The 25,000-nt window shown below is 37.5% G+C and overlaps 3 protein-coding genes across 3 annotated transcripts in view; 2 read left to right on the forward strand and 1 right to left on the reverse strand.

Annotated features, from left to right (window-relative positions):
* The window catches only part of LOC307267721 (ribosomal protein S6 kinase alpha-3-like), a gene marked incomplete at its 3' end in the record, with an annotated part of 60,841 nt that extends 56,551 nt beyond the window's left edge, over nt 1–4,290 (forward strand). The window contains exon 17 of the mRNA XM_080050103.1: nt 4,255–4,290. Coding sequence (XP_079906229.1) covers nt 4,255–4,290 — 36 coding nt within the window. The remainder of the gene's footprint in view (nt 1–4,254) is intronic.
* Nucleotides 4,291–8,322: 4,032 nt separating this feature from the next.
* Nucleotides 8,323–11,682, reverse strand: LOC307267998 (uncharacterized protein). Its single transcript, XM_080050499.1, has 3 exons — nt 11,506–11,682; nt 9,598–10,295; nt 8,323–9,328 (listed from the first exon to the last, which is right to left on the reverse strand). Exons 1-3 carry the CDS (start codon nt 11,521–11,523, stop codon nt 9,007–9,009), a joined length of 1,038 nt encoding a protein of 345 aa, XP_079906625.1. The 5' UTR covers nt 11,524–11,682; the 3' UTR covers nt 8,323–9,006.
* A 1,647-nt stretch (nt 11,683–13,329) lies between these two features.
* Nucleotides 13,330–24,436, forward strand: eif1axb (eukaryotic translation initiation factor 1A X-linked b). The gene is made up of 7 exons (XM_080050313.1): nt 13,330–13,491; nt 15,564–15,647; nt 17,160–17,263; nt 19,357–19,407; nt 20,385–20,466; nt 21,014–21,105; nt 22,383–24,436. The coding sequence occupies exons 1-7, from the start codon at nt 13,476–13,478 to the stop codon at nt 22,386–22,388; spliced, it is 435 nt and encodes a 144-aa protein (XP_079906439.1). The 5' UTR covers nt 13,330–13,475; the 3' UTR covers nt 22,389–24,436.
* The last annotated feature ends 564 nt before the right edge of the window (nt 24,437–25,000 follow it).

Below are 25,000 nucleotides of genomic sequence, written 5' to 3' on the forward strand. Positions count from 1 at the left end.
TTTTTTTTTTTTTTTTTTTGCTTCGGACAATCAAAAAAACGCTGTTGCCTAGCCGACCAGGCAGGAAATAAGACTAAAGAAGAAGAAGTACTGTATTTATTTACTTAAATATTAAAAAAAAAATAGCGCGGGGATAAAAACTGCAAAGGAATATATGGTAATCTTAAATGTATGCATCTTTAGAAGAGATATAGGATCGGTTGTTATTATACTGTTGTCATGGTTAGATCCTGTATTTCAAACCTCAAGTAGCCTCGGAGGGAAAGAGACAGACAGAAAGACAGATGGGTTGCGTTCCGAATGGCATACTTTCTACTATATAGTATGTAGAAAAAAGATTTAGGATGTCCCGATTCTTGTGGCCAGATTTAGGATGGTTAGAAGTACCCGGATGTCCTACTTCATGCGGCCAAGATTGTTAGTGTTGAAAAGTGCATCCTATTTGGGGCGATTCTGACCCACAATTCCAGTGCGCACGTGAAGTGACGTAACATCAACGAAGCCTCCATATGAAAACAAACGGGGATGCGACGGATACAAAAGCAAGAGGCAAGATCAAGGCGCAATGTATGCCTACTGCATCCTAACTAGATTATTTTTATCGTCGGATGTAGTATGTAGAATAGAAAAAAGAAAGAGTATGCGATTCGGAACGCAACCCCAGTGTGTGTGTGTGTCAAAATCTTTTCACTATTTAAAATGCAAAATCAATCAAGACTTAGGAATGAAAATCAGAAGCATTTATTGGATATTCTACGAGGAAAAAAAGCGGGAATTTATACATGATGTCACTCTTACAGTGTTTTAAAAGTCTCTACGAGGAACTTTTAAATATTTCTGAAACAGTCTCATTTCTCCTCTGATGATCATAAATGACATGTGACAGCAAACGAGACAATCAGTGCAAAGAATGCTATTTTTATATAGTTTTTCTTATGCCTTTGTCATGGGTATACGCTCACCCAGGAACAACAGCTGGCGTAGTAAAAACACTATCGCTTTTGTCCAAAGGGGGGCGCTAGAATTAACACACACTGAAAGTTCCTCGGAGCAGCTTTAACGTTTGGTGCGAAAACACACAAAGATCAAAAAATTTAATTCTTTAGGTTTAAGCTGGGGTATGTGATTTCTGATTGGTCAAAGTTAACATGAGCTGTACACTTTGACCAATCAGAGTGAGGCTCCGATTCTCTGTTCTTATTGGCTGTTGGGACTGTCCATTCACTTTGGCACCGACTTTGTTGGTGTAGAGCGTGTCAGGGAGGGACCATAGGGGAGGGACCAAAGAGAACAAGTGGAGCGGTTGAGGTATTTGGATTCGAATCTCTATCCCAACTGCCATTTTCTCCCCAAATCCTCCACCCCAGCTTTAAAGTCAAACATTGAAGCTTTTGTCTCTTAGATTTCACCCAATATTAAAGGTACAGTGCGTAGTATCGTTACTACATTATAACTACATATAGTTATTAGTTTCTTGCTGGTTAGAATAGTAAAATCTGAGCAAATCTGAGGACGAAAATGAACAAAAGAGATTTTAATTCATTGTATGTTTTCAAAGCTGCACAAGGCAACAGTGCATTGTATAGCGCACTCTGGTGGCGACAATTGGTATAACAGTTTGAAAGTTTAAAGCACTTATAATTGAATATACAGTATACAATGATGCATAGTGAAGGCAGAAAGCTGTACAAAAACTTTTATTTTTTATTTTATCTTATTATTTAAAGGTGCAGTGTGTAATATGACATCATCAAGAAAGTTCTACAAAGTTCTAGAATGCAACGCTCCCTGGGTAACCCCAACCCTTTAGAATAATAACAGAAGCTACAGTGGCCTTCAAGGACAAGAACAATTCTAAATTTTAAACAATGCACCTGATGACATTCCAACTATGACACTTTCAAGATGGCGGCACTAGGCCTTGGTCCAAAATATGCAGAAATATGGACATATATGAGACCGTTTCTAAGGGAAAAAATAATAATTCAAAACATTTTTTTCAGCTATTATGCACTAAATTAAATGTACTTATGGATATTATAATTACTTTCTACAAAATCTGCTAGGAAATAAAACCCAAAATTCTACACACTGCAGGTTTAACTTTTTCCACCTGTGATAACAATGATAATACATTTTATTTTGAAAGGACTTTTTATTGTTTAAAAAAATCTGCTCTATAGCACGTTGAGACCGCTTTAAAAAAATATTTATTGATTTTTTTTTAAAGGTGCAGTGTGTAATGTGACATCATCAAGAAAGTTCTAGAATGCAACGCTCCCTGGGTAACCCCACCCCTTTTTAATAATAACAGAAGCTACAGTGGCCTTCAAGGACAAGAACAATTCTATTTTAAGCAATGCACCTGATGACATTCCAAAAACATGGATTCCTCCATACGACTTGCCCGCTCAATGGACAAAATGTAACACTAATATTTGTAATTCTCCGCTCAGGAGGATAATTCCGATTATTGGCTGAGGTGATTTCACACCAATGAAGACATATTTATGAATGAAGATATTGATTTGAGCTAATGAATTACTTAAAATGTTACACAGTGTCCCTTTAAAGAAAGATTTGTTTTCTCAACAACAACAGTGACAATCTACAGCATGTTTCAAGCCGATTCCAATCAGAATTTCAGTGATATTTTGTAATGCAGAAATGTTGCCTTGTGCAGTTTTAAAACACGAAAAAAAATGGGACTGCCAATATAGGAGAATGTCATGGTATATTCCTGTCTTATATTCCACTCTTTTTAATGTCAAATAACCCTTTAAAAATACCGTTAAAAAAGCAGGTGAAGAGAGAGAGAGAGAGAGAGAGAGAGAGAGAGAGAGAGAGAGAGAGAAAAAAAGTTGACCACTGAAGTCTTTCTGTTGTAGCGGACGGACGAGCGGATCTGTAAATATTATTATGAACACGTACGAACGAACGAAGCAACTCAGGTTTAATATGATTCAATCAAAACAATGCATTTATGGTTTTGTATATTTGTTTTATCTGGCAGAGAGAGAGAGAGAGAGAGGGAGGGAGGGAGGGAGGGAGGGAGGGAGAGAGAGAGAGAGAGAGGGAGGGAGAGACGGAGAGGGAGAGAGAGAGGGAGAGAGAGAGGGAGAGAGGGAGGGAGGGAGAGAGAGAGAGAGAGAGAGAGGGAGGGAGGGATAGGGACAGAGAGAGAGAGAGAGATTTTTTGTTGAGATTATACAAAAATACTTTATTCACATATTCGGTATCTTACATGAACATTAAAAAAATAAAGTTCAATTTGTGCTTATCTCTTCATTAAAAAATAGAGAGAGATGGAGGGAGGGACAGAGAGAGGGATGGAAGGAGGGAGGGAGAGACAGACAGAAAGAAAGAGGCAGGTGAAGGCCTATGCATAATAAGCACATGGACGTTAGTGATGGTAGGCGAATGAGAAGGAGGCATTCGGGAAAATTTATCCTAAAAACCTGAGTAATTTTTGGGTCAAACTGTAGCCGAAAAATGTAATATCTTATTTGATTTGATTTGATTTGATTCAATTTATTTCAGACATATCAAACATACAAAACAAAATGAAAAGCATGGAAATACAATAAACAAAAATTATGTTTTCAACAAAAAAAAAAAGAAAAGAAAACAAATGATCTGTATTGCTGAGATATGCCTGAAAAGGAGCAGGAAGAAGTATACACTTATTTAATCCTACCCCTTATCATGTTGTAAGGCTAGACACTGCAGGTCAATAGTGTGATACAAATGTTAAACCTATAGATATCATCATGGCACTTTGCCAGTTGATTACCGGCAATAAAACAATACTTTTTTGTGTTACAATTTTTTTTCAGGAATTTTTAAATAAATGTGCAAATTTGGCAATATTTAATACTTGCTTTAGAAGTAGAGATTTTTGGTTCAGAGTGTTGAAAAAAAACTAATTTTGAGATAATGTCCGTTTAAAGATGGTTGTATAGGAGAAATATACAGACGCAAACAGACAAGGTTTAGTCAAATAAACACCTGAATGTACATGTTGGACTTTTTGATTTATACCAGTATGAAAAAAGACATGTTATGGAAGATAAATAGACAAAAAAATATCAAAATTGACCAGAAAAGTGCTTGAAAAATCGCTATTCTTAGCCTGCAGTGTCTATGCAATAATCTCAACACAAAATACCTAATTTAAAAGTCTCTAAATGAGCTATTATGTGTCTAGAATACGGGTATGTTAGCGATTTAACCTCCGGTGCCTCCTCTCTGTAGACAATCAACAAACTACTTTCAACTAACGTGATGTGAAATTTGAACGTAGCCACCGACAAATGGACAGAAACACCTTCTCTACTCTGCCCGGGAAAACTGAACTTATATGGATTTTTCTTCTGTTTTATAATGTAATAGGAAATATATAAATGTTGCCTCATGTATCAATGTACAGCTCTGGGATAAAGGAATGTAAAAGGAAATGATGATTTTTATTGTTTATTTCATGTAATTATGTTATTTTTTTTGGGGGGGGGGGGAATATAGCTTTTTTTCTTCTGCGGCGCACGAGCCCATTATATATAGACTGTATATTATGGATGGATCGGGCTGCTAACACCAGCTCTGTTTTTGTACCGGCGGTGCGAGCTGGGATTTCTAATAAAAATGGATAATCAGTGAATAACAATGGCTGAGGACTCTTATTGAACATTTATTTATTTTGTTTTTTATTTTATTTATCTATTATTTTTATAGTTTATTTTTATTTATTTTTTAATTTCATAAATTTAAAAGTAGGTTTTTTTTTTCATTCTTTTTGGGGCATTTTCAAGCTTTATTTTATCATTTAATAATAATAATAATAATAATAATGTTGTGTTTTTCCTTTTTTATGATGTGAAGAAGTTGAATGTGTTTTGTAATAATGATGAACCGTTGACTTTAGCTGTCTCTCTCAACTCAGTCAGGACGTCTTGAAACTTACCCTGCGTTCCAAATCACACACTCTTATCTTTTTACTGCACTACATACTAAAGTACAGAAGAGTTTTAGTCTTTTCACTGCACTACATACTAAAGTACAGAAGAGTTTTAGTCTTTTTACTACACTACATACTAAAGTACAGAAGAGTTTTAGTCTTTTTACTGCACTACATACTAAAGTACAGAAGAGTTTTAGGGCCACAGGAGAGAAGAAAAAAAAATGTATAAAATATTTTTTATTGATTATTCATTTAATATCAGTGTTTTACTCATGAAAATATTTTCTAAGCATATTATATTCTACACTGGTTTCAATACTACTGAAAAAAAATCTTACGGGGCGCCCTTAGCTCAGTTGGTAGGGCGTCCCCCCCATGGGCCTCGGCCAGCAGCGGACCCAGGTTCGATTCCAGCCCGCGGTCGTTCTCTGCATGTCACTCCCCTCTCTGCCCCATTTCAACTCTGTCTCTACACTATCAATAAAGCATAAAAATGCAAAAAAAAAATATATAAAAAAAATTAAATCTTATTATATTTCTCTATAGTAATAATATTTACATGCGTGATGTTTTTTCTCTGCACAATAACCTGGATAATACTGCGTCATTACGTTTTCAAACTGTAATTTGAAGTAAATCATTAAAAAATATATATATACTGGCATTCAACCACACCACCTAAAGAATGAGCAATTGGGATCAATATATTAGAAGAATCGTGCAGCTGTTCAGTTTAAAAATGTAAAACAAAACTGTCTGGGACTATAAAGTGTTTAAAAAACCAATTTCCTGGGGCTCTCCGGAGGCGTGGATAGAGCGTGTACCATATTGGCTCCGGCCTTCGTTGCAGTGGTCGCGGGTTCAAAATCCGACCCGTGGACCTTTACTACAGGTCATCCCCCCTCTCTCTCTCTCTCTCTCTGTCTGTCTGTCTCCCCATTTCAACTCTGTAGGGGAGAACGGGGTAATTTGTCACATGGGTTGGATGTCACATTCGTTATATCTCGCCACCAGAGCGCGCTAGCTCTGAAATGTTGATATAAAAAAGGTTCAGAATTGGGATCAGAGGTCACATACATAGACTTCCTTGGAGTTAGACTGCTGCATTTCAGGTGAGAGGATGTTTTGTGTTTTTCATGTCAAATTCAAAATATTTTGCTTCTCAGTATTTTTCTTCTAGGCTTTTACACAATGGGTTTATAACAAAACACTTGTTACCCTCAGAAAGTGTGAAGGGTAAACTATAGTTTAGATTGTGGTTAGCAAGCTAATTAGTTGTCAGATGGTTGTTGGCCTTGATGCTAGCAAGAAATTCAAGTTGGGGTTGGTCGTCAAATTTTTTGGGGGGTTGGTTGTCACATGTTATCTCAAGGCTGCAGCCAGAAAAGGAACCCAATAACGAAAGAAATTGTCAAGCTGTATCCTCACTGACACCCCAGAGAAGGAAAGAATAGAGCAGGAAAAGGCAGCTAGCAAGCAAAAGAAAAAAGGGCAACAAAATCAAAACAACCCAGTGCATCCCAAACTAGACCAGCTGCCAAGGCTACAGAACGTTATGTAGGCCTATTTGTCAACTTGACAATGCAATTAAACATTCAAATTTGGTCCTGCCTCCTTGCCTTCTTTTTAAGATTTTTCCCATTAAGATAACATTGTGACAAACAACCCCAGTGTGTGACAACCGACCCCTTGATGGGGTTGGTTGTCACAATGTGTCAGAGTGTCTTTGATGGTAAATTACTTCTTCATTACAATAAGTTGGAAAAAAAGAGAGACACACATTTCTAGCCAACACCTTAAGCTTCAATTTAATGTAGGAATGGCTATTGACAGATGTTTTGGTGATGAGCAATTCTCACTAGAGTAAAAAGTGTGCCTACTTACCCCGTTCTCCCCTACTATCCAATAAAAAATAATCTTAAAAAAAAGAAATGAAAATCCTCTAAAAAAACCAATTGCCTGCATGTTAACAACGTAATAAAAAAACAGACAAACTCAGAAAATACAGCGTGAACACTTTGCAGAGGAGAAAGGAAAAAGTCGCATTTTATTGTGTTACAACCTCAACCTGGGTCTTATTTGATTTACAGCTCAGAACAATTTAGATTAAAACAATTAGTAGATTATTTATTTTCATGAATATGAAATTTCATCATTTTCAGTCAGTTTTTGAACCAAAAAAACACAAAACTTTATCTTGTTTACGACATTTTCTTTTACTTTTTCATTGATAAATCGACATGATATAGGATTATTAAAGTAAGTGTTAGTCAAGGCTCTGATAAGACATAGATGTTGCCGTTGTTATGGACACTTAACCGACGTATTAAAGGCCTACTTCACCGGTTTGAATATGAAGGTGTATTGAATTCTGAGATCCTATGTAGTATAAATGTGCAAAAAAAATTTAAATCGGTTCACCCTAGCCTGAGAAAAGGCAGAAAGAGTGTTTTTTTTAACCCTATATTTCTCTTTCTCGTGACATCACAGAAAGAGAAATATAGGGTTAAAAAAAAAACTTACTTTGTAAATATTACTGTGATGTCTTTTACTGTGACATGTTAAAAAAAAACACTCTTTCTGCCTTTTCTCAGGCTAGGATGAACCGATTTAATTTTTTTTTGCACATTTATACTACATAGGATCTCAGAATTCAATACACCTTCATATTCCAACCGGTGAAGTAGGCCTTTAATGTTGAGAATAAACGGCCTGCAAATCGTTTTACAAGAACAAGAACTGAAGCTGGACAGTCATTTGCTGCTTGATAACTAACCTTCACTTTACATTTCACTTTCAGCTTCTTTGGTGAAACTTATTTAAAAGTTCCCTGTAGCACCTTTAATTAAAACACATGTCTAATGGGGGCGCCCTTAGCTCAGTTGGTAGGGCGTCCCCCCCTCATGGGCCTCGGCCAGCAGCGGACCCGGGTTCGATTCCAGCCCGCGGTCGTTCTCTGCATGTCACTCCCCTCTCTGCCCCATTTCAACTCTGTCTCTACACTATCAATAAAGCATAAAAATGCCAAAAAAAAAAAAAACATGTCTAAGGATAATTGTTGTTTCCCAATTAGACAACTGTGTAACTAATGTCTTCCTGGAGTGTTTGACGGGGGCCAACACATTAACCTCTAAAGGCAATAGGCCACTTGCACCATTTCATACAACATATATTAACACATTCAATATGTTTGATCAGAGTGGCTGTTGTTTATTTCATCAACAACTAACTAAATCAATCAATGCATGACTGACCGCCTCCTACGGGAAAAGTCAACAGTTAAAAAAAATGTGAATTATCATTGCTTTAAAAGGTGCTACGAGGAACTTTTAAATATTTCTGAAACAGTCTAATTTTTCCTCTGATGATCATAAATTATATGTAACAGCAAACGAGACCATCAGTGCAAAGAAAGAATGCTATTTTTATATAGTTTTTCTTAATGCCTTTGTCATGGGTATACGCTCACCCAGGAACAAAAGCTGGCGTGGTAAAAACACTACCGCTTTTGTCCAAAGGGGGGCGCTAGAATTAACACACACTGAAAGTTCCTCGGAGCACCTTTAAGGGGTCGCTATGTTTCTACACAGCTACATGTCAGAAGAAATTAAAACAAACATAAAATCGATTTAATCCCCAAAAAATATGAAAATTAAATCTAGCAAAGACCCAGGTTGTGGTTGTTAATAAAAAGCAGTTTTTCTTTCCATATATAAATGAGGACACTGTTACCGTCGACAACGTCTAATACTGGAATAAAAACATTTAAAAATCATTGTTCCTATTGTGAAGAAATTGCCCCAAACTTTACGGATTGTGTCCAAAGTTCAGAGGCATAAATCGGAGGTCACTTCGTCTAAACAGAAAAAAAACAACCAATAAAATCGTGGTGTAGTGGTTCCTTCACAGCAGACCCGGGTTAGAATCCAGCCCGGGTCGTTCTCTGCATGTCATTCCCCTCTCTGTCCCATTTCATCTCTGTCTCTCTCAAATCCGTCTAAAAGAAATAAAAAAAACGCCAAAAAACAAACAAAATCTTAAATAAACAATTAGAAATCAGAGTCGTCATCCGTAGCCGAATTGTCCGGACTGGCGTAAGAAGCTAGCAGCTGCAAACCGCCTTTTTCCCTGGTGACGGCATTCGACACGACATTGACTTGCCGTTTCTTTTCGCAGTTCCTTAAGTGAACGATCAACCCTCTCTCCGTCATCTCGTAGATTTGACACTTGGGACAGTGGAACGGAGACACGCCGACATGTCTGAACTGGTCGGCTAGGTAGGAGGTGAGGAATTTGAAGTTTTTGTTGCAAACCTTACAGCTTGGGACGATGCCCGGGTGCTCTGTCTCCAAGTGTTTCTTTAGACCATTCCTACATGAGGGAAGAAAGGAAAAATGTGTTGTTAATATTTCAGGAATTTTTCATGGTTAATTTGGTTTTTAGCTCAGTTGGTAGGGCGTCCCCCCCATGGGCCTCGGCCAGCAGCGGACCCGGGTTCGATTCCAGCCCGCGGTCGTTCTCTGCATGTCACTCCCCTCTCTGCCCCATTTCAACTCTGTCTCTACACTATCAATAAAGCATAAAAATGCCAAAAAAATATCTTTAAAAAAATAAATTAAAAAAATTAAAAAAAAACTCACCTTGACCCATTGAAGCCCGTCTTGGCCGCGTCACCTGGGCAGAGGTGACAGGTGAACACAGCTGTCTGGTTGGCGTGGCGACGTGTGTGTACGTCAAACTCCACCTGCGTGCGAACCTTGGTCTCACAGAACGAGCAGAAAAACGTCTTTTTGGCCTCGATTTTATGCACCAGTTTCATATGCACCGCTAGACCCGCCGCCTTTTTAAACACGCGTCTAGGGGGCGGACACATCATACAAACCAGTCTTTCAATACCGGCTTTTATATCGCTGTAGCCCTCTCCTAACTCCAACACCGACTTATTACTGAACCCCTTAGCTTCCGGAATAATCTTTTTCTTATCCTGTTGTCGTGGTCGCGAAGGTTTGGTTGCCATAGGAGCCTTAGCAACAGCAGCGTGATTGACAGCAGCGGGTTTTTTCGGCGGTAGCGAGCGGTCCACGGACATGGTGAATTGGTAGCTCTCTCCCTCTTCTTCAGGGTTGGAGTACTCGATGACGTAAACACCATCGTCTTCATTATTTTCTTCTTCTGCGTCTAAATCTAGGGCGTATTCGTGGCTCACTTCCTCCTCCGCGCCGGGCAGAGAGTATTCCATCTCGTAGTACTCCGAGGCGCCGCCATCTTTGATGTGTGTGTCGTCAATTCGAACCACCGTTATCTGGTCCAAGTCTGGGCCAGGCAAACCACGAGACGTCTGCAAGTAAACACAAGGGGAAATGAAAAGAACAATTGTTTATTTATTTATTTAATGTAGAGATTATATGGAATACAAGAAGCGAATAAAATAAATATATTTATTTTTTTTAACTATGGAAAAGGGGTAGGATTAAATAAGTGTATACTTCTTCCTGCTCCTTTTCAGGCATATCACATCAATACAGATCATTTGTTTTATTTTTGTGAAGTCATTTAAACATACATTTTGTTTATTGTATTTTTATGCTTTTCATTTTGTTTTGTATTGTTTTTGATATGTCTGAAATAAAAAAAAAATATTTTTTTTATTATTATTATTATTATTATTATTATTATTATTATATGGATATTTTCACGCACAAGATTTACTCTTAAGAATTCAACAGAATAAATATTTTTTGGGGCGAATGACACTGGTGGAAATTAGGGCTGAACAATTTAGGGAAAATATATAATTTGGAATTTTTCTTGATTTTTTTTCAATTATTAAAAAATTTGCACAGAGGAACTTTAATTTTGTGTTCATTCCAGCGCCCCCCTTTGGACGAAAGCGGTAGTGTTTTTACCACGCCAGCTGTTGTTCCTGGGTGAGCGTATACCCATGACAAAGGCATTAAGAAAAACTATATAAAAATAGCATTCTTTGCACTGATGGTCTCGTTTGCTGTTACATGTAATCTATGATCATCAGAGTGAAACATTTGACTGTTTCAGAAATATTTAAAAGTTCCTCGTAGAACCTTTAATGATTATAATTTTAATTTTTTTTTTTCAGAATTTGGGGGGCCATGCCAATCAAATGTAGATTAGATTAGATTGCATTCACTGCCATTGCACAGTAGGTGACAATGCAACGAAACATACGTGACGGGTCTAACCAGAGTGCAGACATCATTTTGAGCAACATGCATGTATACACGTATTTACAGTATTATTACATGCATGTTGCTCAAACTAAATGCTAAATTGCACATGCACATGCTAAGGTATCAACATTGCTAATGTTATTGCACATTGCCCTGATGCACAAGTTTTATTGTTTGTGTTTGTAATAGTTTAACAGATTAATAGTCAACCATTCTCAACTAATAGTGATTATTTTTAAATGCAATCTAATGCTTTAAATTAACTGGAATGTTGCTATAACGCATACAAACACGTAATACACATGATGTAACAGTGTTTCAGTATAAATTAAAATCACTCACCATGCTCGAGTCTTCCATCACAAAACTAGCTTAGCTTAGCAACACGGACAGCTAGCTAACGTGCAAACAGAAACTAAGGAAATAGATCAAGGTTTTTTAACTTTTCACAAACAAGATGTCTATCGGTAGAAATAAATGCATTAAACGCAAACGTAGGCGCTGAGAAACGGGAGATATTCAGCGTGTATCTGCTGCAAGAGAGAGGAAAGGAAACTCGGTGAAGCTTAACCTAACGACCGAAATGTCTATTTTCTTTCTGGGAGAATGAAAACAACAGCGGAGGGATATAGCGCCACCCAGCGGCGCGGAGGGATACACAGCTGACCTAAAACTGGAAAATTAGGCTACTGCAGTGGTTCTCAATTATTTTCTGTAATCCCCCCCCCCCCCCCTAGGGGACAGAATTTTTTTTCGCGCCCCCCTAAATTTAAATACTATTGAGAACCTGCTAATATTTATTTATTTATCTGTACAAAACCACTGTATGAGTTTCTGGCACGAGCATTCTGCATACAATCACCGTATTATCAAATTAGATAACAAAAATTAGCTGAGATAACTTCTGCAGCAAAAAAATTCAAAGTTCAGTTTATTAGCTCAATTTGTAACATTTAAACAAGACTGCTCAGTCTGTGTGAATCTCAGGACAGAGAAACAAGAGCAAATGATTCACTGAGGTTTGCATTTCATTCAAAACATTTTTAAACTGTAAACATAGTTAAGGTGGTGTTTTTTTTATTATTATTATAGGCCAATAGGCCTTCTGTGATACGATGTACTGTAAAATGTTTATTTATCATGTATTTATTTATTTATTTATTTAACCTTTATTTGTACTCGAGATATCTTTGAGGGGTCGAGAAAGAAAAACAACAATACATACACAATATACAACGCAAATACATCAAATACACAACAAGCTGGTAAAGAGAAACATTTTAGACAGAGGTATAGAGTGGCTGGAGATAAGATAAAATTGGTAAAAGTACAATACGGCCTAATTAATTAATTAATTAATACTATCTTTGATTATAGTTAAAAAAATACGTACCTTTATAACATGTGTATCTTCTAATATTTGTGTTTCAAGGCTCAACACACTAACAACAGTAGAACAACACATTTTCGATGTAAATGCGGCTACTTATCTTTATTTTGAGGGACGCTGCTGTTGTTTTTTTAACCTTTATTTATACAGGTAAATCCCATTGAGACCGGAGACTCTTTTTCAAGGGAGACCTGTTCCCATTCCCATGTTACCATTCACACATACATTCATACACCGATAGCAGCAGGCTAACTATCGACATTCACACGAGGCAAGGTGGGTGAAGTGTCTTGCCCAAGGACACAACAACCATGACACAAGTGGCAGGGCGGGGATCGAACCTCCAACCCTTTGATCATCAGCCGACCCGTTCTACCACCTAAGCCACAGTCGCCCAAATAACGTTTTAACGATAACGCAATAACGCCTTAACGACCTTTTTAGTATCAAACAGGGCCAACTAGACATTAACAATGTCACTGGGTGAGAGACATGAGTACAATACAATACAATACCCAGTTGTCGATCAAAATGTTCAATCTATCTCTCTCTCTCTCTCTCTCTCTCTCTCTCTCTCTCTCTCTCTCTATCTATCTATCTATCTATCTATCTATCTATCTATCTATCTATCTATCTGTGTGCTTTTCTACGTGTCTTCTAAACACTGTATGGGTCTTGTATGGCTGTTTGGCCTTTTGTCTCTGTAACAATCACCTTGAACAATAAAGCAATGGGGGTTTTGAATGTCTTGTCGGGCGCATGCGCAAACCGGCAGAGCGACCAGACTAGCTTAGCTTTCGCCTAGCTCCTCGTAGCGTCCAGTCAGTTTAAGGTTTAAAACCTTTTGCTTTCGCCGACTGTTGTAAACAGCTGCTTGTTTGACCGTGAGTCGGGATAAACTTGACCGGGACGTGAAGAGAATATGCCCAAGAATAAAGGTAAGTGAGCGGAACGGGAGGAAATTACGTCAACGTGTGTCTTTAAATGATAATTTGTCTGCGCGCGCCGTGAAAACGTGACACCGACGAGCTAATGCTAGTTAGCAACACAGATTAAAACGTCTGTTAACGGCGTTTGCGAGAAACTAAAACAATAAAAATATATATGACTTAGTTTATTATGAAGTTACACGCGCTAAAGTAGAGTTTGTGCCGACTGTTACTATGAACGAAGGGGAATTCCGTTGTTAGCTGGCGTTGCTAACTAGCGGCTAGTTAAACCCAACCGCACCCCGGTCTGACCCTGTGAAATATGCTACTTTTTTCCCTTTAATTCACCATTATCCATCAAATAAACCTTTCCCATGTTATGTTAATTCGTGTATCTGTTTGTTAAAGGCCTTAAAGATGTGACGTGTCCTTAAAATCACTTAGATTATTTAAATATTAGAGGTAGCGTCAATTGAATCGTTGCCATGTGCATCATCACTGCCCATTATCTTCTACACTAGACTGTACAGTACAGTGGCAAGGCAAGTTTATTTCTATAGCACAATTCAGACACAAGGCCATTCAAAGTGCTTTACAGGGGCGAGATTAAAATATATAAGATATATAAGAGAAAAAGCCAATGAGAAATAAAACATTTAAATAAAATAGAAATATTACAGGTTAGAAGGGAAACAGAAAAGTCTTCAGAGTTGCAGCAGACCTCAAGTTCTCTGGGAGTTTGTTTCAGATATTTGGAGCATAAAAACTGAAAGCTGCTTCTCCATGTTTAGTCCTAACTCGGTGTTCCCTTTTTATTTCACATTTGAGTTCAAATTAACATTGAAAATCTCCTATACACCAAATAAAATGACATGTTTTTCTCCTATAGTTTTGTCTTGAATGTCATTCAGAGTGCTGTTTTAATCGTCTTAAAAAGTCTTGATTTTACTTTACATTAAAGGAATACTTCACCCATACGGAACCGGCGTTCTATCATTATAAAATCACTATTATAATATAATGAATGAGGTTTTTCTTCCCTCAGTCTTCCCTCAGTCTTCCCTCGGCCCAGCTGTCCTGTTTACCCTAACCCTATATTTGTATTAGTTTGATAGTTAAATAGTAAAATGTAGGGTTAGACAGTGAGACAGTAAAACACTCTTTCTGCCTTTTTCTCAGGCTAGGATGAACCGATTTCTAACATGTTTGCGCATTTATACTACATAGGATCTCAGAGTTCAATACACCTTCATATTTCCACCGGTGAAGTAGGTCTTTAACATAGGAGCCCTGCTTAATCCAGTGAATATCATCTATTACATTTGAGTGTATAGTATTATTTAATCTCCCCAAATCATCCACCCCCTTGGCACTCAAATTTTTAATTTTTTTATAGGATGTTATAGGATTTCTTTCTATCACTTGGGGCGACTGTGGCTCAGGTGGTAGAGCGGGTCGGCCAATGATCGAAGGGTTGGCGGTTCGATCCCCGCTCTGCCACCTGTGTCATGGTTGTTGTGTCCTTGGGCAAGACACTTCACCCACCTTGCCTCGTGTGAATGTTGATAGTTAGCCTGCTATCAGAAGTGTGAATGAATGGTAACGTGGGAAAGGAAAACAGGTCTCCCTTGTAAAAGAGTCTCCGGTCTCAATGGGATTTACCTGTATAAATAAAGGTTTAAAAAAAATCTATATATCCTAATCATTACGGCTGCAATTAACGATTATTTTGATAATCGATCAATCTGTCGATTTATTTTCTCGATTAATCGATTAGTGTTTTGGTCGTAAAATGTCAGAAAATGGTGAAAACCGTTGATCAATTTTCCAAAGCCCATGTTGACGTCCTCAAATGTATTGTTATGTCCAAAACACACAGATATTTCAGTTTACTGTCATAATAGGATTAAAGAAACCAGAAAATATTCACATTTGAGAAGCTGAAATCAGAGAATTTGGAAATTTTTTATAAAAAAAATTACTCAAAAGATTTATCGATTATCAAAATAGTTGACGATTTATTTTAATAATCGATTAATCGTTGCAGCTCTACTAATCATATCTTTGTCTGTGCTCTCTAGGAAAGGGAGGAAAGAATCGGCGACGTGGAAAGAACGAGAATGAGTCTGAGAAGAGAGAGCTGGTGTTCAAGGAGGACGGGCAGGGTGAGTTTATATATACTACACTATAGCAGGGGTGGGGGGGCGCCCTGAGCTCAGTTGGTAGGGCGTCCCCCCCATGGGCCTCGGGCAGCAGCGGACCCGGGTTCGATTCCAGCCCGCGGTCGTTCTCTGCATGTCACTCCCCTCTCTGCCCCATTTCAACTCTGTCTCTACACTATCAATAAAGCATAAAAATGCCAAAAAATATCTTAAAAAGAAAAGAAAAAAAAGAGCACTATAGCAGGTTTTATGCCTCATTCTGTTTATTTATTTTCTTATATTTTAAGATTATTATTCAAACATTGGAAATAGCTTCATTTGAATTTTTTTTTTTTAATGAGAAGTGGACTCTATTGTGTCCACTTCTCAAATAAGATCAAATAAATTGAAAGCAAAGTGATATTGGTCATGTTATCTTTAGAAAGGGAAAAAAAAACAATAACATGTAAATGCCACGCTACATAATCAATAAGAAGAGTGCAGAGTCAGAGATAACACCAAGAATGTAAACAGACAGAATGCAGAGGTGTGTGTGTGTGTGTGTGTGTGTGTGTGTGTGTGTGTGTGTGTGTGTGTGTGTGTGTGTGTGTGTGTGTGTGTGTGTAAGAAAAATATTGATGTAGTGAACGCTAAGCTCACTTAATACTGCACAGCCTTGTTTAGACTAGCAGGGATTATTAGTACTGTGTCTGATGTGTATTAAGAATACTTATGGATTAGTTGTCAGAATATGAATACCTCCTCATGATCCGCTAACTGTCTGTACTGCAGTATGTGTGCTGAAGAAAATCTGTTGTTAAAGGTGCAGTGTGTAATATGACATCATCAAGAAAGTTCTACAAAGTTCTAGAATGCAACACTAACACTCCCTGGGTAACCCCAACCCTTTTGAATAATAACAGAAGCTACAGTGGCCTTCGAGGACAAGAACAATTCTAAATTTTAAACAATGCACCTGATGACATTCCAACTATGACACTTTCAAGATGGCGGCACTAGGCCTTGGTCCAAAATATGCAGAAATATGGACATAGATGAGACCCTTTCTAAGGGAGAAAAAAAAATTATTATGCACTAAATTAAATGTACTTATGGATATTATAATTACTTTCTACAAAATCTGCTAGGAAATAAAACCCAAAATTCTACACACTGCAGGTTTAAACCCAGGCTCAGTAAACGGGGATGTTGCCAGCTACAGAGGGCCCCCTGTGTTTACAGAGCCTAGGTTGAGGTTTAACACTGGATGTTTTTCCTAGGACGCACACAGGAAAGACATGGAGCGGATTGTGAGGAGATATTTACTGATTTTTTATTTTATTATTTAACAAAAACAAGCATTCTCCATAATTGCAGACTCCCAAAATGCACCAGCTGATTTTTTTTTTCACCAGCTGTTTGAAGAGCATGTCACCTTGGTTACCTGCTTGTGTTGTTGGTAAAAAAATAAATGTTTTTGGTCATTAAAAACGAAAATTTAAAAAAAAATATATCGATGTTTTTGTGTCTTTCCAGAATATGCTCAGGTGATCAAAATGCTCGGCAACGGTCGTCTGGAGGCAATGTGCTTTGACGGAACCAAGCGACTTTGCCACATCAGAGGAAAGCTCCGAAAAAAGGTAGAAATACATAAAAGGTGCTGTGTTGTTAAAGCTGCAGTGTGTAGAATTGTGGGTTTTATTTCCTAGCAGATTTTGTAGAAAATAATTATAATATCCATAAGTACATTTAATTTAGTGCATAATAGCTGATTTTTTTATTTTTTTTTATTATTATTTTTTCCCCTTAGAAAGGGTCTCATATATGTCCATATTTCTCCACACTTTGGACCAAGGCCTTGTCACCGCCATTTTGGAAGTGTCATAGTTGGAATGTCATCAGGTGCATTGTTTAAAATTTAGAATTGTTCTTGTCCTTGAAGGCCACTGTAGCTTCTGTTATTATTCTAAAGGGTTGGGGTTACCCAGGGAGCATTGCATTCTAGAACTTTGTAGAACTTACTTGATGATGTCATATTACACGCTGCACCTTTTAAAGCCCTACTAACGTCCTCCCTCCTACATACTCAACATGTGTATATACTATCTAGGCCTACTAAAAGCCCTACTAACGTCCTCCCTCCTACATATTCAACATGTATATACTATCTAGGCCTACTAACGTCCTCCCTCCTACATACTCAACATGTATATACCACATACTGTCCACTTAACCATCCATTGTGTATGCGAGGTTCGTCGAAGTAAATGGAAGCAATAAAGAATTTAGAAAAAAACTTCTGTGTAGTTTGAAAAGACGCAATGCATTATGGGGCGGTTGAGCAGGAAAAGTATCCTATCGATACATACACAACATTTTCCTGGAAGTTAGTACTCATCCGGGCATTTCTCGCCTACACAAACTCGCATACACAACCACAACATACTCAAATTGACGTCAAAATGAGTATGAGTAGGACGTTAGTAGGGCTTTTAGTATGAGTAGGAAGTTAGTAGGGCTTTTAGTATGAGTAGGAAGTTAGTAGGGCTTAAGTATGAGTAGGAAGTTAGTAGGGCTTTTAGTATGAGTAGGACGTTAGTAGGGCTTTTAATAAGAGTAGGACGTTAGTAGGGCTTTTAGTATGAGTAGGACGTTAGTAGGGCTTTTAGTATGAGTAGGACGTTAGTAGGGCTTGTAGTATGAGTAGGACGTTAGTAGGGCTTGTAGTATGAGTAGGAAGTTAGTAGGGCTTTTAGTATGAGTAGGAAGTTAGTAGGGCTTTTAGTATGAGTAGGAAGTTAGTAGGGCTTTAGTATGAGTAGGAAGTTAGTAGGGCTTTTAGTATGAGTAGGACGTTAGTAGGGCTTTTAATAAGAGTAGGACGTTGGTAGCTTTTCAAACTCAGCCTAGGACTGTCTCCCGTACCTTTTAACCCCTGCTAGCACCCACGGGAAACCACACAATGACGCAATGCTGAATCAGCTGGTTGTCAATGGGTGTGTGTGTGTGTGTGTGTGTGTGTGTGTGTGTGTGTGTGTGTGTGTGTGTGTGTGTGTGTGTGTGTGTGTGTGTGTGTGTGTGTGTGTGTGTGTGTGTGTGTGTGTGTGGACTCAATTGACCGTGGGTTAGGGTCACACAGTGCAGCGAGTTGCTCCATGCAGGGTAACGTGGGGTCTGAAAAAACATTAAAATAAGAATTGAATATTATATTTTCATAATATGGCCTCAAAAGTATTGAATTTCCTCTACATTTTAATTGTCAAATTTTAAATATGTAATGTGACAAATAAGCACACTTTGATTTTGTTAAGATTTTATAAACACTTAAACCTGCAGTGTGTAGAATTTTGGGTTTTATTTCCTAGCAGATTTTGTAGAAAATAATTATAATATCCACAAGTACGTTTAATTTAGTGCTTAATAGCTGATTTTTTTTTTTTTTTAGAATTATTATTATTTTCCTTAGAAAGGGTCTCATATATGTCCATATTTCTCCATACTTTGGACCAAGACCTTGTCACCGCCATTTTGGAAGTGTCATAGTTGGAATGTCATCAGGTGCATTGTTTAAAATTTAGAATTGTTCTGTTATTATTCTAAAGGGTTGGGGTTACCCAGGGAGCGTTGCATTCTAGAACTTTCTAGAACTTACTTGATGATGTCATATTACACACTGCACCTTCAACAAAGCTATTGTTACAGTTTATCAATGTTCTGTTTTGTTTGTCTCTAGGTTTGGATTAACACGTCGGATATCATCCTGGTTGGATTGAGAGATTACCAGGTGAGTTGGTCTTTCTCTGGTCATTTCTAAACTTAAGCCCAGTGAGTTCAGACCAAAGATTCGACTCGCAACGGGACTCAACCGCTCCCAACGAGCTGGCCTGGACCTGGCCATTTGACATTTTGGTTGCGTTCCGAATCTCCTCCTCTTTCTTTTTCCTATTCTACATACTACATCCGACAATAAAAATAATCTAGTTAGGATGCAGTAGGCATACTATTGGGACATACTTTTACTCTCTTATTTCATCATAACATTGCGCCTTGATCTTGCCTCTTGCTTTTATATCCGTCGCATCCCCGTTTGTTTTCATATGGAGGCTTCGTCGATGTGACGTCACTTCACGTGCGCACTGGATTGTGGGTCAGAATCGCCCCAAATAGGATGCACTTTTCAACACTAACAATCTTGGCCGCATGAAGTAGGACATCCGGGTACTTCTAACCATCCTAAATCTGGCCACAAGAATCGGGACATCCTAAATCTTTTTTCTACATACTATATAGTAGAAAGTATGCGATTCGGAACGCAACCGTTAAATCTTCTGCGACTCCTTGCAACAAGCATTTCACACTGCTGCCTCTTCTCCCCCGCGATGTTCTAAAACCGTCTTGAGCAAGTCGTTGCGAGGCGAATCTTTGGTCTGAACTGGGCTTTATAAAACCAACTTGATTTTCAGGCATGCAGTTTGTGTGTCCACCTCTGTTTACTTCTGAATCAATCTTGTTTTTTTTTTTGTTTTTTTTTAGATATCTTTTTTAGATATTTTTTTTTGGGCATTTTTATGCTTTATTGATAGTGTAGAGACAGAGTTGAAATGGGGCAGAGAGGGGAGTGACATGCAGAGAACGACCGTGGGTGGGAATCGAACCCGGGTGTGCTGCTGGCCGAGGCCCATGGGGGGGACGCCCTACCAACTGAGCTAAGGGCGCCCCCATCAATCTTGTTTTTAACCTTGTTGTAACCTTGTGTTCCAGGACAACAAAGCTGACGTGATCCTGAAGTATAACGCAGACGAAGCTCGCAGTTTGAAAGCGTACGGAGAGCTGCCGGAGCACGGTGAGTTAACAGCCAGCGTCACGTCAACAACAACAACAGAGCTGCTGGATTCCATGTTCAACTGCTGTGTTTTGGAGAGAGCCTTTTTTTAATTGTACAAATCAAAAAATACTATGTACAGGTCTTTTAAAAAATTAATCCACAGAATGTTTTTAAGTGGAAAATGTCTCATAAATCAGACAATTAACAACATATGGACAAATCCTTCTGTATGGGAAAAAAGAATACTATGCACAGAAACATTCAATTTTTCTGATTCACGAACATACAGCTCCAAATGTTCATTGTCTCTGGTTTTACTATTTATAGACATATGTTTGAGTAGAATGAACATTTTGGTTTTATAATATAAACTACTGATAACATTTCTACCAAATTCCAATACATATTTTTTTGTCATTAAGAGCATTTTCAATAAGTTATGTAGAGATGAAGATTGAAGAAAAATCCAGACTGGTCTCTTCATTTTTTTCGGAGCTGTATATAGTGTTGTTTCCTGTCTTAACACTTCTAACCTGTGTGTCTTTTTTATTTTATTTAATTTCAGCCAAAATCAACGAGACAGACACCTTCGGGCCCGGAGACGACGATGAGATCCAGTTTGACGACATTGGTGATGATGATGAGGACATTGATGATGTAAGAGCCTTCCATTTTATGATGAAATGTTTCTCTTCAGTTCATTGCAGTAGGATTGGGCAACTATTTCACATCGTAGAAAACAAGTGGTTAAATACTAGACACATTGGTTGCGTTCCGAATCGCATACTTTCTACTATATAGTATGGTAGAAAAAAGATTTAGGATGTCCCGATTCTTGTGGCCAGATTTAGGATGGTTAGAAGTACCCGGATGTCCTACTTCATGCGGCCAAGATTGTTAGTGTTGAAAACTGCATCCTATTTGGGCGATTCTGACCCACAATCCAGTGCGCACGTGAAGTGACGTCACATCGACGAAGCCTCCATAAGAAAACAAACGGGGATGCGACGGATATAAAATCAAGAGGCAAGATCAAGGCGCAATGTTATGATGAAATAAAAGAGTAAAGTATGTCCCAATAGTAATGCCTACTGCATCCTAACTAGATTATTTTTATTGTCGGATGTAGTATGTAGAATAGAAAAAAGAAAGAGTATGAGATTCGGAACGCAACCCTTGTCAAAATAACGGCCCTTGTTTAAAATTGGCAACATATTTGATTTAAGTTGATTATAAATAACAATAAAATTATTACAATATTTTTATTCAAGTCATTTAAAGGAAGGGCAGGTTTATTTCTACAGCACAGTTCAGACACAAGGCCATTCAAAGTGCTTTACAGGGGCATGACATACATCAAGATTAGACATTAGAAATTGCATTGAAGAGATGGTAAAAACAAAGACCTATTACAAGCAGACAAATTGCCAGAAACATTTGATTTCTCGTGCACTGATGGCGGTTTACACACGTTTTCTTCAATCTAGCATCAGATAAAGACTATTTTAAAGCTGCAGTGTGTAGAATTTTGGGTTTTATTTCCTAGCAGATTTTGTAGAAAGTAATTATAATGTCCATAAGTACATTTAATTTAGTGCATAATAGCTGAATTTTTTTTTTTTAATGATAATTTTTTTCCTTAGAAAGGGTCTCATATATGTCCATATTTCTGCATATTTTGGACCAAGGCCTAGTGCCGCCATCTTGAAAGTGTCATAGTTGGAATGTCATCAGGTGCATTGTTTAAAATGTAGAATTGTTCTTGTCCTTGAAGGCCACTGTAGCTTCTGTTATTATTCTAAAGGGTTGGGGTTACCCAGGGAGGGTTGCATTCTAGAACTTTGTAGAACTTTCTTGATGATGTCATATTACACACTGCACCTTTTAACAAACAATTAAATAATATATATATTTTTTTTCCCTCTCTCTTCCAGATCTAAGGACTTGCTACCGGAGGGGATTTTACTAGAGATGCTCCCGTTGGGATATTCTGAGCCGACACAACGCACCCGATAATGATTTATTTTTACTAAGATCAGCCTTTGCCAATCCAATACAGTTTAACAACACACCGTATGTTTCAATTTATTCCGGTTCACTCACCATCATCAGTAGTTTGTCATTTGTTGTTTGAGAACTTAATAAAGTGGCATGAAGTACTTAAAGGCCTACTTCACCGGTTGGAATATGAAGGTGTATTGAACTCGGAGATCCTATGAAGTATAAATGTGCAAAAAAAATTGAAATCGGATCATCCTAGCCTGAGAAAAGGCAGAAAGAGTGTTCGATTTAATTTTTTTTTGCACATTTATACTACATAGGATCTCAGAATTCAATACACCTTCATATTCCCACCGGTGAAGTAGGCCTTTAAGAGTTTTTTGTTTAAGCATGAATGAATGGGAATGCTACTTTTTGTGCGACTGTCAGTTTTCAATCGCAATTAACTGGAAGGTTCGAAGCTAAAAAATAAAAAATAAATCTGCCTAGTAACAGATGATGTTGCAGACAGTTTTGGATTTTCCTGCATTTCGATAGGAGAATCAAACCTAGGCTGATCACCAGCATATTATTATTTTTAGGGTTAAAAAAAAAAATCTTTCTGGATTTTTTTTTTGTACCTCATTTCATTGACAATATTTTTTTTATTTTTTATTTTTTTCTCTCTGTATTGTCCGGAAGAACACTCGTTTACTATTGAGAGGCTCGCGTGACCAGCGTTACCATGACTGCAGAAATATCTCGCAAACCAAATGCGTCTTCATCTTTTTAAGAACGTGTATTTATATTGATTTCACACTATGTGGAGTTTAGCAACAAGAACAGAATCTCTGGATTCGCTTAATAAAAAAATATAAATCCATTTTCTTTCTTTCTGGCGGTCTGTATCATTGTAGCTGTAAGCCCGTAGGACAGTCTGAAAAGCTGTTTTATAAATGACTAAATGAACGTTAATAACACTCTGTTGTGTGGCTCTGTATTATTTCTGGGTGTTTTCCACATTTAAAGGTGCAGTCAGTGATTCTGGTGAATACTTGTGTAAAAAAAAAATAATAATTGTCCATCAGATTTTTTTTTTTTTTTTTTTTTTTTTTTTTTAAACTAAATCCAATTTATCAACAAGCATCCTACTCTACAAAATCACTGACTCCCTCTTTAAACGTCATATTCCAACAACGTATTTCAATGGACTATTTGTTTGTTTTTTTCTGGGTTGAACCATGGCGGGACGAAGGGGCTCCCTCCCTCTCTCCCCTTTGAAATCAAATGAATTATCGAAATGTACTTTTTTATTTTTTCCCCTTTATTTGTGTGTGCGTCTGTTTTCTTTCGTTTCCATGTTTCTGTCGTTAAACTTTCGGCTGCTTCACCTCAACCTGAAGTCCGTCTCATGCTTTTGACCAGCGGTTCCCAAATATTTTTTTTACATCACACACACACACACACAAACTTTAAAACCTCATAACTGAGCTTACACATTGTCTATACTATCAAACTAGAAGGTGGAGTCAGCGATTTCGGAAAATCCTTGTCAATTTTTTTTTTTTTTTTTTTTTTTTTTTTTCAAAATCGGTGAATATCTCCTCACGATCCGCTACCTGTCTGTACTGTTTGTGTTCTCTGAAAAAAAAAATATCTGATGTTAAAACACAGCCTAGGCTCTGTAAACTAGTATGTAAACAACCAGGCCACCTTAGCAAGAAAACATGCCCGTTAACAGAGCCATTTTTTCTAAGCGCGCACACACAGCAGTACAGACAGGTAGCGGGATCGTGAGGAGATATTCACTGATTTTGACAACAAGCGTTCTCCAGAATCACTGACTCCACCGTTAACAACTTTATATCTTTGGGATCCACTGCTCTGGAACGCATGGGAACTGTTGCTGCTGTTGCTGTAACTCTGAAATTAATAATAATAATAAAAAATAAACTAAAATGTACTTTGATGTTTGAAGGCTGGGTTTCCAATAAAGATCTTAACTCACTCCACTGAACCCAGATCAGTGATTTCTGGACGACAAACAATTCAAGTTAAGTCAACTTTATTACGCATTTCTTAATATTGTTTTAGGTTTTTCTCACTCATTTTGATAGTAGAAATGGTACTTTATTGTCCATTCCATTTCAATTAAAGTTAAAGCTGCAGTGTGTAGAATTTTGGGTTTTATTTCCTAGCAGATTTTGTAGAAAGTAATTATAATATCCATAAGTACATTTAATTTAGTGCATAATAGCTGAATTTTTTTTTTACATGTCTTTTTTAGGTTTTTCACTTTTTTTTTAATCCTTTTTTGATTGTATAAATGGTACTTTATTGTAATTTTCTGCTATAATTGCCAGACATTCACAGAGGTACATCGAAAACACCTTTCTCTCTCCGGCCCACGGTGCAATAAGTACAATGAAAATAAAAGACAAGAATAATATACATTACATTTTAGATAAGGCAAAACCAAGCGGTGTAGAAAAGTAAGAAAATTTTAAATGTTTAATATTAAAGGCCTACTTCACCGGTTGGAATATGAAGGTGTATTGAACTCTGAGATCCT

The sequence above is a fragment of the Ammodytes marinus genome, assembly GCF_949987685.1.
Source record: "Ammodytes marinus genome assembly, chromosome: 21".
In the NCBI taxonomy this organism is placed as follows: Eukaryota; Metazoa; Chordata; class Actinopteri; order Uranoscopiformes; family Ammodytidae; genus Ammodytes; species Ammodytes marinus.